Below are 14,792 nucleotides of genomic sequence, written 5' to 3' on the forward strand. Positions count from 1 at the left end.
GGACATGCGTCTTTATTGTGATTAAAGGGAAATAGTGTTGCACTGATTTTGGGAAAACACAGTAGAGATTATCGAGGGATGGTACCTAAAAAGAATTCACCTTAAAAACCACTGTAGTAAAACTAGTTAAATCAACATTCTGTGGGTATTGATGAATCAATACATTTCTCCTACCCTAAATTGACTCCTGTCATCAATGATTATAAGAAAAGATGAGATATTTATCTGACATGTGTTTCCGGTTTGTAGGATATTGCTGAGGCACAGTCTAGAGTCCATTTATCATGGTTGGCGTCCATGGACGAAGCATTAGACCGTGAACACAATGAAACTGGCTGATATATTGGTTCAGCTATTTTCTCAGAGAAAGAGGTTAGAAAGTACAGGGCCTGATTACAGTTAAATGCATCAAGTGATTTTTAACATTTACAGGAAATATTCGTCATAGAATCGGTTAAGACACAAGCAAGTAATCATAAGAATGTGCTGCCTTTGTTTAAGGGATGACATGATCATGTATGACATTTCCAATTTTACTTTAAACCAGAAGTGCAGTACATGTGGGAACAACTTGCAGTTTAAAAATGAAAATCCACAGGTAAAACAATTAAGTTATATTTTTCAATGTTGAAATGTTGTTTTAATATACAGTTGTGGGATCGCACAACGTTACACGATGCACGGTGTGTGCACGATGGGCGAACGATAAAAAGCTGGACGATCATTGCTTGCGCACATCTGTGCGCACGATGGACGGTAGTTGTGGGATAACAATCGTGGTTGGTGTAAATTGAGGAATGCCTTAACAATTTATACGGTTTCGTGTTTAAACATATAAACTTGATGTTTACGTATGTTTCTATATTCTAGCAAAATCTATAAACTTATCTTTCTGTCTATACATTCTTATATTTAGAAATTGTGTTTTCTGTGTTTTTAAACAAACTGAATCGACACATGTAAAATAACATAACAACTTTGTACATGTACCTGGGCCGTAGTTTTCTCCCCGCTTGGGTCTCTGTGTGTCAGGCACTGGTCATGTAAAACTCCGGACACTCAAAGTTGTTATATACCTGTTCTGTTACCTTGGAGCCAAACCCATTCTTGACAGCTTAACGGTCGCTGTAATACTGTGTAACACGCATTGTGAAATTGTATAATCTTGATTATTGTGATGAGAAATTACACATATATACACAGTGAACATTATCGCATACGAGCCTTCCGTAATTTTGATCGACAAATGATACCAAATCGCACAGTTGTGTCGGAGAGAAGCGCACAACGGGGCGAACGATTGCTAAATCGCACAGTTGTGCGCACCATGTGTGGACGATGTGCGGACGGTGTGTGAACGATGTATGCACGGTGTGAGCACGCTAGTTTTGGTGCGTTGTGCGGTCCCACAACTGTATATACCAGCCCACAGGAACAAGAAAAATGTAAATCTTGACTTGAGGAAGGCTTAAAAGGGATGTGGAGATAGGGATAGCAGGTGGCTTTACAGGAACAAGACTTTAATGACATTTGAAAATAAACCTTTTGTTTTTCTAGGTTCTTTATGTGTATTGGCAGTGTGTGCAGTGATTGGGATCTGTATATGGGCTTGCATCGCTCTTTTGGTATTATTGATATCACACTTGTTACCTTCAAAGTTGGACTAAAAGAAAGCTACAGGCAAACTATCATTGTCTTGACTCAAAGTCATTAAAAACTTATTCAATCTGTTAAAAGATTGAAACACATTTGACCCCTTTGACATTGAAAGTGAAACGAGGACACTTAAGGTGAACAATCTTAATATCCCTTGAACCCAGAATGCAAGTTGCCAAATATCAGAAGATGACTTAAAGATTTATACACAATTGACCAGCCAAATTCTGGTCAAATATCATCACTCTGGACCTTTTGGTTATTCAGAAGAAGTCGTTGAAAAGATTGCAGCATATTTGACATCTGTTACCTTGAATGTGGGTGATGGTCATTGGTTTGAACAAACTTGGTAGCACTTCATCCTAGCATGCTACAATTGTACTATCTAAATATCATTATCCTGTACCTTTTCGTTATTAAGGAGCCTCATTTAAAGGTTTAAGACAATTGACCTCTGTGACCTTGAACATGGGTAAAGGTCATTCATTTGAACAAACATGATAGCCCGTCATCCCAGCATGTTACTGCAGGCCATATATCATCATCCTTGACTTTTGGTTATTCATCAGAAATCATTTCAAGGTTCCAACAAATTTGATCCCTGTGACCTTGAATATGGGTGAAGGTCATTTATTTGAACAAACTTAGTAGCCCTTTAACACAGCATGCTTCTAGTAAAATATCATCACCCTGGCCATTTTGGTTATTCAAAAAAAGTAGTTTAAAATATTTCAATATATTTGACTCCTGTGACCTTGAGAATGAGGTAATGGTCATTCATTTGAATAATCTTTGTATCCCTTAAACATAGCATGCTGCTTGCTTAATATCCTCACTATAATCATTTTGGTTATTCAGAAGTTGTTCAATGGTTTTGTAAGACAATTGACCCCTATGACCTTGAATATGGGTGAAGGTCATTCATTTGTTTAACATTGTAGCCCTTTTTCCAAGCATGCTACTCGCCAAATATCATCACTCTAGGCATTTTGGTTATTCAGAAGTAGTCGTTTAAAAGATTTCAACATATTTGATCCCTGTGACCTTGAATATGGATGAAGATCATTAATTTGAACAAACTTTCGTAGCCCTTCATGCCAGTATGCTTCTGGCTATTTATCATTATCCTGGACCTTTTGGTTATTCAGAAGAAGTCGTTTAAAATATTTTAACATGTTTGACCCCTGTGACCTTGCATATGAGTGAAGGTCATTCAAATGAACAAACTTGGAAGCCCTTCATCGTAGTATGCAACAGGCTAAATATCATTACTCTTGACATTTTGGTTATTCAAAAGAAGTTGTTTAACGGTTTTATTAGACAATTGAACCCTATGACCTTGAATATGAGTAAAGGTCATTCATTTGAATGGACTGTGTAGCCCTTCATCCCAGTATGCTTCTGGACATATATCATCACCTTTGGGCTTTTGGTTATTCAGAAGAAGTCGTTGAAAAGATTCCAGCATATTTGACATCTGTTACCTTGAATGTGGGTGATGGTCATTGGTTTGAACAAACTTGGTAGCACTTCATCCTAGCATGCTACAATTGTACTATCTAAATATCATTATCCTGTACCTTTTTGTTATTAAGGAGCCTCATTTAAAGTTTGGTTTAAGACAATTGACCTCTGTGACCTTGAACATGGGTAAAGGTCTTTCATTTGAACAAACATGATAGCCCGTCATCCCAGCATGTTACTGCAGGCCATATATCATCATCCTTGACTTTTGGTTATCATCAGAAATCATTTCAAGGTTCCAACAAATTTGATCCCTGTGACCTTGAATATGGGTGAAGGTCATTTATTTGAACAAACTTAGTAGCCCTTTAACACAGCATGCTTCTAGTAAAATATCATCACCCTGGCCATTTTGGTTATTCAAAAAAAGTAGTTTAAAATATTTTAATATATTTGACTCCTGTGACCTTGAGAATGAGGTAATGGTCATTCATTTGAATAATCTTTGTAGCCCTTAAACATAGCATGCTGCTTGCTTAATATCCTCACTATAATCATTTTGGTTATTCAGAAGTTGTTCAATGGTTTTGTAAGACAATTGACCCCTATGACCTTGAATATGGGTGAAGGTCATTCATTTGTTTAACATTGTAGCCCTTTTTCCAAGCATGCTACTCGCCAAATATCATCCCTCTAGGCATTTTGGTTATTCAGAAGTAGTCGTTTAAAAGATTTCAACATATTTGATCCCTGTGACCTTGAATATGGATGAAGATCATTAATTTGAACAAACTTTCGTAGCCCTTCATGCCAGTATGCTTCTGGCTATTTATCATTATCCTGGACCTTTTGGTTATTCAGAAGAAGTCGTTTAAAATATTTTAACATATTTGACCCCTGTGACCTTGCACATGAGTGAAGGTCATTCATATGAACAAACTTGGAAGCCCTTCATCATAGTATGCAACTGGCTAAATATCATTACTCTTGACATTTTGGTTATTCAAAAGAAGTTGTTTAACGGTTTTATTAGACAATTGAACCCTATGACCTTGAATATGAGTAAAGGTCATTCATTTGAATGGACTGTGTAGCCCTTCATCCCAGTATGCTTCTGGACATATATCATCACCTTTGGGCTTTTGGTTATTTAGAAGAAGTTGACACCGGACTGATGACGAAAGCTACGCCTATGGCATAATATAAGCTCACTTGGCCCTTCGGCCCAGGTGAGCTTATGATGTGGTATACATAACTAGAGGCCCAGAGGGCCTGTATCACTCACCTGGATGTTAAGCAATCATGACAAGAGATTATCAATGAAAGTTGTATGGCAAATAAGAACTTAGGGACAGAGCCAGTTCCTTGAGCAAATCCTGCCAGCTCATGTGTATCCAAATTTTCATGATCAGCAATTGTATATTTTATAACAGGATAGGGATCTCACAGGTTTCCATATCATAACCAGGTTTCCATATCATAACCAAAGTATTATGAATTATCTCCCTAAGGGAGTGGCCAGACCTCAGGGTTAATTATAATACCATGACTGTATTTGCCATTTTATGCCCAGCAATTGTATAATATATGGCTAAATGGTGGGGGTCTCATCATTTTCAAAGGCATGACCAATGAACAAGTCCTTTGGGGTGTGACAAGATCCCAGGGTCAATTCTTATATCATTATTGTATATGTCGCTTTGTGCCTAGCCATTGTATACCGGTATATTTCTATGGGGTGGGGATCTCAAACATTTAAAGTTATGACCCAGGGACTAAGTCCCAATGGGTGGGGCCAGACCCTGTGGTCATCATGGTAGGATTTATGTATTGGTCTCTTTATACTCAGTAATTGTATAAATGGTTATAAGGTGGGGATCTTAATCATTTTCAAGTTAGAAATATTTTTTGCTCCTCACCCCCTAATTAGATAGACAAAGTGATTGCTAGAATTACAAGACAGACAAAGTGCTTGCTAGCGTTATTAGATACACAAAGTGGCTGCTAAAGTAATTAGATATACAAATATGCTGATAGCATTGTTAGACAGAGTAGCTGCTAGCATTATGAATATAATGCCCTTAAAAGGCTTACCTTGGTTTTCTTGTGTAGTATCTGACAGAGGAAGCGTGGTTGGTAGTGTATCACATGTGCCTTTATCTGTAGTAATGTTTCCGCCAACAGCCTTTTCTGCAAATCACAAAATATTAATCAAATTTCTGAGAATTATCTCAATTGTTTTAATCTTAAATTGTTTAAAAGCAAAGTTTTTTACTTGCCCTTTAGTAAGCCTACCAAAAATGCTTTTTAAATATCAGTTGAAAGCTGTTCAAACCAATCCGTCAGACATAGAGGGAATGGCTTGTTTAGGGAGAGGAGATGTACTGTAAAAGCATAATATTTCATTGGGGATTTAATTTCGGTTATTTCAAAGTTTTATAAAAACCACGAAATATCATCCCAACAAAACTTTAAACACACGAAATATCAACGAACAAAAATATTAGAAAAACTAAATATTTTTTTTTACAAATCCATGGTGTTTTTTTTACATTTAGACACAAATCATACATTACGGTGTACTTATCGTCACAGGCGCAGAGGTAAAAACTTATAAACATGCAAGAGCGTGTCAATCAGGTGTTATATTTGTACCAAAGTTATTATTACACCTCATTTGCATATTGCATCATACACTTGTAGATCATTTGAAGTGGCAACACATCGAAATGCTGATAAAAAGATACAGGGTTTTAAAATATTGATTCCATGAAATATAATCCCAACAAATTTGTCCCTATACAAAAACAACGAAATTTAACCCCAACGAAAATATATGCATTTACAGTAGGAGAAAGTGAAGGTGGCTGAGCATTAATGGGAGACTAGGGGGAGGTAAATTGTTGAGTGTGATTTTTAACAGAAATTTTGAGATTTACTGTGAGTCTAGTAGACAGATAAAGATAAGGTGTGTTTTGTCCTACAGACAAAATGTGGGTCAATCCTACAGACAAAGACAAAATGTGAGTTTGTCCGACAGATAAATACAAAGTGTGAGTATGTACTACAGATAAAGACAAAGAGTGAGTATGTACTACAGATAAAGACAAAGAGTGAGTATGTACTACAGATAAAGACAACATGTGAGTCTGTCTTACAGACAAAGACAATGTGGGTAGGTACTACAGACAAAGACAAAGTGTGGGTCAGTACTACAGACAAAGACAAAGTGTAACTCTGTCCTACAGATAAAGACAAAGAGTGAGTATGTACTACAGATAAAGACAAAATGTGAGTCTGTCTTACAGACAAAGATAATGTGGGAAGGTACTACAGACAAATACAAAGTGTGGGTCAGTATTACAGATAAAGACAAAATGTGTGTCAGTCCTACAAATAAAGACAAAATGTGGGTCTGCCCTACAGATAAAGTGTGGGTCAGTATTACAGAGAAACAGAAAATGTGCGAGTCAATCAACTTTAGACAAGAAAAAAAAAGTAAATCTGTCCTACAGACAAAGACAAAGTGTGAGTCAGTCCTACACACAAAGACAAAATGTGGGTCAGTCCTACAGACAAAGTCAATGTGTGAGTGTGCCCTACAGACAAAGACAAAGTGTGAGCCTGTCCTACAGATAAAGACAAAATATGGGTCTATTCTGCAGACAAAGACAAAGTGTGGGTCAGTACTACAGACAAAGAAAAAGGGTGAGTATGTCCTACAGACAACGTGTGGGTCTATCCTACAGACAAGGACAAAATGTGTGTCAGTCATACAGACAAAGACAATATGTGAGTCTGTCCTACAGACAAAGACAAAGTGTGGGTCAGTACTACAGACAAAGACAAAGGGTGAGTATGTCCTACAGACAACGTGTGGGTTTATCCTACAGACAAGGACAAAATGTGTGTCAGTCCTACAGACAAAGACAATATGTGAGTCTGTCCTACAGACAAAGACAATATGTGAGTCTGTCCTAGAGACAAAAACAATGTGTGAATCTATCCTACAGACAAAGACAAAGTGTGAGTCTATCCTACAGACAAAGACAAAATGTGAGTATGTCCTAGTAACAAAGAGTTGGTCAGTCCTACATACAAAGACAAAATGTGAGTATGTCCTACAGACAAAGTGTTGGTCAGCCCTACAGACAAAGACAAAGTGTAAGTCTGTCCTATAGACAAAGACAAAGTGTGAGTATGTCCTACAGACAAAGTGTTGGTCAGTCCTACAAACAAAGACACCTAAAGACAAAGGCAAAGTATGAGTCAGTCCTACAGACAAAGCCAATATGTGAGTCTGTCCTACATACAAAGACAAAGTGTGAGTATGTCCTGCAGACAGAGTGTGGGTCAGTGCTACATACAAAGACAAAATGTGAGCATGTCCTACAGACAAAGTGTTGGTCAGCCCTACAGACAAAGACAATATGTAAGTCTGTCCTAGAGACAAAGACAAGGTGTGAGTCTGTCCTACAGACAAAGACAAAGTGTAAGTCTGTCCTATAGACAAAGACAAAGTGTGAGTATATCCTACAGACAAAGAAAATATGTGAGTCTGTACTAGAGACAAAAACAATGTGTGAATCTATCCTACAGACAAAGACAAAGTGTGAGTCTATCCTACAGACAAAGACAAAATGTGAGTATGTCCTAGGGACAAAGTGTTGGTCAGTCCTACATACAAAGACAAAGTGTGAGTATGTCCTAAAGACAAAGTGTTGGTCAGTCCTACAGACAAAGACAATATGTAAGTCTGTCCTACAGACAAAGACAAAGTGTGAGTCTATCCTACAGACAAAGACAAAATGTGAGTATTTCCTAGGGACAAAGTGTTGGTCAGTCCTACATACAAAGACAAAGTGTGAGTATGTCCTACAGACAAAGTGTGGGTCAGTACTACAGACAGAGAAATGTGTGAGTGTGTCCTAAAGACAAAGGCAAAGTGTGAGTCTGTCCTACAGACAAAGACAAAATGCTGGTCAATCCTACAGACAAAGACAATGTGTGAGTATGTCCTAGGGACAAAGTGTTGGTCAGTCCTACATACAAGGACAAAATGTGAGTATGTCCTACAGACAAAGTGTTGGTCAGTCCTACAGACAAAGACAATATGTAAGTCTGTCCTACAGACAAAGACAAAGTGTAAGTCTGTCCTATAGACAAAAACAAAGTGTGAGAATGTCCTACAGACAGAGTGTGGGTCAGTACTACATACAAAGACAAAATGTGAGCATGTCCTACAGACAAAGTGTTGGTCAGTCCTACAGACAAAGTCAATATGTAAGTCTGTCCTACAGACAAAGACAAGGTATGAGTCTGTCCTACAGACAAAGACAAAGTGTAAGTCTGACCTATAGACAAAGGCAATGTATGAATCTATCCTACAGACAAAGACAAAGTGTGAGTCTATCCTACAGACAAAGACAAAATGTGAGTATGTCCTAGGGACAAAGTGTTGGTCAGTCCTACATACAAGGACAAAATGTGAGTATGTCCTACTGACAAAGTGTTGGTCAGTCCTACAGACAAAGACAATATGTAAGTCTGTCCTATAGACAAAGACAAGGAGTGAGTCTGTCCTACAGACAAAGACAAAGTGTGAGTCTGTGTGTCCTAAAGACAAAAGCAAAGTGTGAGTCTGTCCTACAGACAAAGACAAAATGCTGGTCAATCCTACAGACAAAGACAATGTGTGAGTATGTCCTAGGGACAAAGTGTTGGTCAGTCCTACATACAAGGACAAAATGTGAGTATGTCCTACTGACAAAGTGTTGGTCAGTCCTACAGACAAAGACAATATGTAAGTCTGTCCTACAGACAAAGACAAAGTGTGAGTCTGTCCTACATACAGAGACAAAGTGTGAGTCTGTCCTACAGACAAAGAGGAAATGTGAGTATGTCTACAAAGACAAAATGTGAGCATGTCCTACAGACAAAGTGTTGGTCAGTCCTACAGACAAAGTCAATATGTAAGTCTGTCCTACAGACAAAGACAAAGTGTGAGTCTGTCCTATAGAAAAAGACAAAGTGTGAGTATGTCCTACAGACAAAGTGTGGGTCAGTACTACAGACAGACACAATGTGTGAGTGTGTCCTAAAGACAAAAGCAAAGTGTGAGTCTGTCCTACAGACAAAGACAAAATGCTGGTCAATCCTACAGACAAAGACAATGTGTGAGTATGTCCTAGGGTCAAAGTGTTGGTCAGTCCTTCATACAAAGACAAAATGTGAGCATGTCCTACAGACAAAGACAAAGTGTAAGTCTGACCTATAGACAAAAACAAAGTGTGAGAATGTCCTACAGACATAGTGTGGGTCAGTACTACATACAAAGACAAAATGTGAGCATGTCCTACAGACAAAGACAAAGTGTAAGTCTGTCCTATAGACAAAGGCAATGTATGAATCTATCCTACAGACAAAGACAAAGTGTGAGTCTATCCTACAGACAAAGACAAAATGTGAGTATGTTCTAGGGACAAAGTGTTGGTCAGTCCTACAAACAAAGACAAAATGTGAGTATGTCCTACAGACAAAGTGTTGGTCAGTCCTACAGACAAAGACAATATGTAAGTCTGTCCTACAGACAAAGACAAAGTGTGAGTCTGTCCTATAGACAAAGACAAAGTGTGAGTATGTCCTACAGACAGAGTGTGGGTCAGTACTACATACAAAGGCAAAATGTGAGCATGTCCTACAGACAAAGTGTTGTCAGTCCTACAGACAAAGACAATATGTAAGTCTGTCTTACAGACAAAGACAATGTGTGAGTGTGTCCTAAAGACAAAGGCAAAGTATGAGTCAGTCCTACAGACAAAGACAAAATGTTGGTCAGTCCCACAGACAAAGACAATGTGTGAGTATGTCCTAGGGTCAAAGTGTTGGTCAGTCCTTCATACAAAGACAAAATGTGAGCATGTCCTACAGACAAAGTGTTGGTCAGTCCTACAGACAAAGACAATATGTAAGTCTGTCCTATAGACAAAGACAAGGAGTGAGTCTGTCCTACAGACAAAGACAAAGTGTAAGTCTGTCCTATAGACAAAGACAAAGTGTGAGTATGTCCTACAGACAAAGTGTGGGTCAGTACTACAGACAGAGACAATGTGTGAGTGTGTCCTAAAGACAAAGGCAAAGTGTGAGTCTGTCCTACAGACAAAGACAAAATGTTGGTCAGTCCCACAGACAAAGACAATGTGTGAGTATGTCCTAGGGTCAAAGTGTTGGTCAGTCCTACAGACAAAGACAAAGTGTGAGACTGTCCTACATACAGAGACAAAGTGTGAGTCTGTCCTACAGACAAAGAGGAAATGTGAGTATGTCCTACAGACAAAGACAAAATGTGAGTCTGTTCTTCAGACAAAGACAAAATGTGGGTCAGTTCTACAGACAAAGACAATGTGTGAGTCTGTCCTACATACAGAGACAAAGTGTGAGTCTATCCTACAGACAAAGTGTGGTTCAGTGTGGCAGACAAAGAGGAAATGTGAGTCTGTCCTACAGACAAAGACAAAGTGTGGGTCAGTATCGAAGACAAAGAGTAAATGTGTGTCTGTCCTACAGTCAAAGACAAAATGTTGNTGGGTCAGTATCGAAGACAAAGAGTAAATGTGTGTCTGTCCTACAGACAAAGACAAAATGTTGGTCAGTCCTATAGACAAAGACAATATGTGAGTCTATCCTACAGATAAAGACAGAATGTGATAGTCAATCAACCCTACAGACAAAGACAAAGTGTGATAATGTATTACAGATTCAGATTAGGATTTCATGCACTGATAAAAGCGTACTTTTGAATGCCATTTTGGAATATTTTCATAATAGCGCTTGGCTGATTCATGATTCCAATGTGTTCTGTAAATATTGATCATGGTTCTTCCTTTGGCTTTGCCATTAATGCAGCTATAATGGTCAAAACCATTTGCACTCTTTGGTATCTTGACCCTCAAGGTTCCCTTGACTGGAATAAAGTGTCCTTTACACTTTCTTTGCTTGATGCAGGTACATTTTGTATTGTTAAGTTTTATTTAAATATCTTCAATGTTTAAAATTTACATTCTAGCCATCAATTAACTTTAAACTTGGCACTTCTTTGACCTTTGACCTTGAGTCAAAATCATTGTTAACAGAGAGTAGTGTAACATACATCTTCCTTGTGTGATGTGCCGGTATACGTTAAGTTACGTCGGGAATGTTTAACAGTTTAAAAGGTATGGCCCAAACAACATTTAACTAGAAATTTGAAACTTTTTAGATCTTTGACTTTGCATACAATCAAAATAAAAGAATTTCTTAGTATCTGTCACAATTGAGGAATTATCATTTCTCAAAGTATAAGATAAATACTCAAGAATGCAGAGCGGGCCAAAGTTTTTCACGCAAAGAAGCTGAAAAGCGTGAGAGAAAGAAACAGAATTAAAGCTATATTCTGACTTTACAAAGCTGTTGTTTTGCAGGTACATAACATATGCCATATGATTGTCACCGAGTGACGCGGATTATATCCCACATAATCCTGTTGTTTAGAGTCTTACACTGCAATATAAATTACATAGAATTGTTCTCTATCTGATTGAATCATCACAACAAAACTATACATTTACTGTAAATCTGGTCACAATATATATAATTGATTTATATTAGTCTCACAACAACCTTTATATTTGAATCCAACCTGGGGCACTACTGGGAGTAATTGATCTGGCAGTATGTTTTCCCGCTGATCATGTGTTATTGCCTTCCCAAATGATGTACAACGCCCTTAATAGAGATATCGTGTATGTTAAGACCATCAAAGGTTCACTATAATGTTATCAGTATAACTGTAAGGGTTCTCAATGGAAATTACACATCCAGGATTTTGAAGCATTATTCCAAGTAAAGGTCAAATATTTTATTTCTGATCTTGTTACAAACTATCTTTCCAACTGTCTACGTAATATTGTAGGCCTATATTTCAACTCTTTTGTGTGCATTTGCCTATTTTAGAATAATAATGTTCTTCAACCTCTGCTTATACAATATTATAAGACTCTTTCATGCTCAGGGGTGTAGGATAGTGACATTCCACCCGAGAGTTTTGCCAAATTTGAAAATACCAAGGGTGGCATGTCCCTTTCCTACACCCTTGGGCATGAAAGAGTATTTTTCTCTCATTCCACAATTTTTCCACGGAGCTTTTAAGACGAAAAAGAATCAGCCAGCCAGATTAAGCATAAATCCCATATTTGCAAACAATGCTTACACAGAAACATTAATCACATTTTTCTAACGTGTATGTCAAATATATAGTAAAAGGTTTTAATTTCATCACGTCGCCTTTACAACATTGCGGCATCGGAGAGTTCAAAATTCTTGAGGTCACGTCATTGTTGAGCCATTTGGACGTCACGTGACATGAAATGGAGTGTAATAGAAATTTCCTACACCCCAATCTTACCCTGGACTAATAGAATATTTCACCCCCTTGGGGGTGAGATAGGAGAATCTCAACCCGAGGGGAAGATTCTTAAGTTGCCAAACACGAGGCTTTGCCTCGTGTTTGGCAACTTAAGAATCTTTTCCCGAGGGTGGAGATTCCCCTATCTCACCCACAAGGGGGTGAATGATTCTTTTTCTGTTACCCTGTTCTCCCATTGTGTATCATATACACAATGTAACGATAACGTTGCATGGTAAATTCAGGGTTGACGTGACGTTGGCGGATTGTTGACGTAACGTAATTGTATTGTTGAAGTGACGTCATGCCATTGTTATGAATAGGGGAATCCCCCGTCTTAACCCTAGGGTGAGACAAGGAAATCTCACACCGGTAAAAGTGCGGATACACCTGTCCAGATTAAGAGAAAGCTCTATATTACACACACAGAAACGAGAGAGAGAAAACACGCTGATATGGAACATCCATGTGTGATTTCTTAACGTTCATTTTTTTCATTTTTGTTTATTTTTCAAAAACCGTTTATTTTTTTATTTTTATGTTTAATTTTTCAATTACCGTTGATATTTCACAGTACATTGTTTATTCTTTAAACCACCGTTTATTCTTCGAAGTCTTGTGTTTGGTTTTGAAAATAAGCGTTTGTTTTATGACTGCATGTTTACTTTTCACGGAACAGTGTTTCTTTTATAACTGCATGTTTACTTTTCAAGGAACAGTGTTTACTTTTAAAGGAACAGTGTTTCTTCTATAACTGCATGTTTTATAACTGCATGTTTTCTTTTCACGGAACAGTGTTTCTTCTATAACTGCATGTTTTATACCTGCATTTTTCTTTTCACGGAACAGTGTTTCTTCTATAATTGCATGTTTTATAACTGCATGTTTTATAACTGCATGTTTTATAACTGCATGTTTTATAACTGCGTGTTTACTTTTCACGGAACAGCGTTTGATTTATAACTTCATGTTTACTTTTCAAGGAACAGTGTTTCCTTTTCAAGGAACAGTGTTTACTTTTCAAGGAACAGTGTTTCTTCTATAACTGCATGTTTTATAACTGCATGTTTACTTTTCACGGAACAGTGTTTCTTTTATAACTGCATGTTTTATAACTGCATGTTTACTTTTCAAGGAACAGTGTTTACTTTTCAAGGAACAGTGTTGACGTTTCAAAGGACAGTGTCCGTTTTGATGGAGCGTTGAGTTCTCGCGGCCGACCTTTTAGTTTTCGCGGTTTTACGAAACGTTTGTTTTATTGTACAACATGATCAGCGAATCAATGTACCCCAATTACATGTTTTATTGTACAGCATGATTAAAATACCAGTGAACCAAACCACCAAGGTACATGTTTTTGTACAGTATGGTTAAAATACAAGTGAATCAAACATTCTAACACAATTCGTTTTCAAAACGTGTTTTGATTGGTTACAGACTATGTTCTTATCTGCGACAGAAACATGATCAATCGTGTTAAGCGCAACCCATCGCACTTAAGCCACGCCCTGTTTCTAACCAAAACAATAAATATGGTGGGAAGCTTGCCTCTTCACAGATTTAAACATAAAATCACCGATTTTGTCGATACGCACAGATTGTCATCCACACCGACATGGAAATTAAGAATTTGGTCCACGTTATTCCAAATGTGTCTATCAATTTTGGTAACAGAACGTTCACGAATAAACTAAGCGCTCGCCCGTGTGGGCGGGTCCAATTGTCAGACTTTTGAAAACTTCTTTCTGATTGGTCAGTCCGCTGCAGAATGACACGTCGATCACCAGCGCAGATCACAGAGTACTTGCAATGTTTCTTTACATAAATAGCGTAGTATATTTTAAGGTGTGTTAGAATGGGGAAGTAAGTTACTTTTCATGTCTATTTAGCACGTGTTTATTCAAGTACAAGTGAATCAAACTATTCTTAGTAGCGATGTCGCTATGTTTACATTAAAACGAGACATCAGACATTATATTTTATATAAGTGTTTATAGAGCCAATATATCATATGTAGGTATGTGTTTGATTTATAGAGCCAATACATCATATGTAGGTATATGTGATTTGTGTCAGATCAATAGAGCCTATCACATGTACATGTACGTATGTCAGATCAATAGAGCCTATCATATGTATGTATGTCAGATCAATAGAGCCTATCACATGTACGCATGTCAGATGTATAGAGCCTATCATATGTACGTATGTCAGATCAATAGAGCCTATC

General features: G+C 37.7%; 1 protein-coding gene across 1 annotated transcript in view; it reads right to left on the minus strand.

The window, feature by feature from the left end:
- Positions 1-4,397: 4,397 nt before the first annotated feature.
- Positions 4,398-14,792, minus strand: part of LOC110451326 (ALK tyrosine kinase receptor-like) — a 77,430-nt gene continuing 67,035 nt past the window's right edge. The window contains exons 7-8 of the mRNA XM_021499261.1: positions 5,215-5,310; positions 4,398-4,405 (exon numbers count right to left, since the gene is read on the minus strand). Of these exons, the coding sequence (XP_021354936.1) occupies positions 4,398-4,405; positions 5,215-5,310 (104 nt within the window). The remainder of the gene's footprint in view (positions 4,406-5,214; positions 5,311-14,792) is intronic.

This window comes from Mizuhopecten yessoensis, unplaced genomic scaffold, assembly GCF_002113885.1.
Source record: "Mizuhopecten yessoensis strain PY_sf001 unplaced genomic scaffold, ASM211388v2 scaffold641, whole genome shotgun sequence".
In the NCBI taxonomy this organism is placed as follows: Eukaryota; Metazoa; Mollusca; class Bivalvia; order Pectinida; family Pectinidae; genus Mizuhopecten; species Mizuhopecten yessoensis.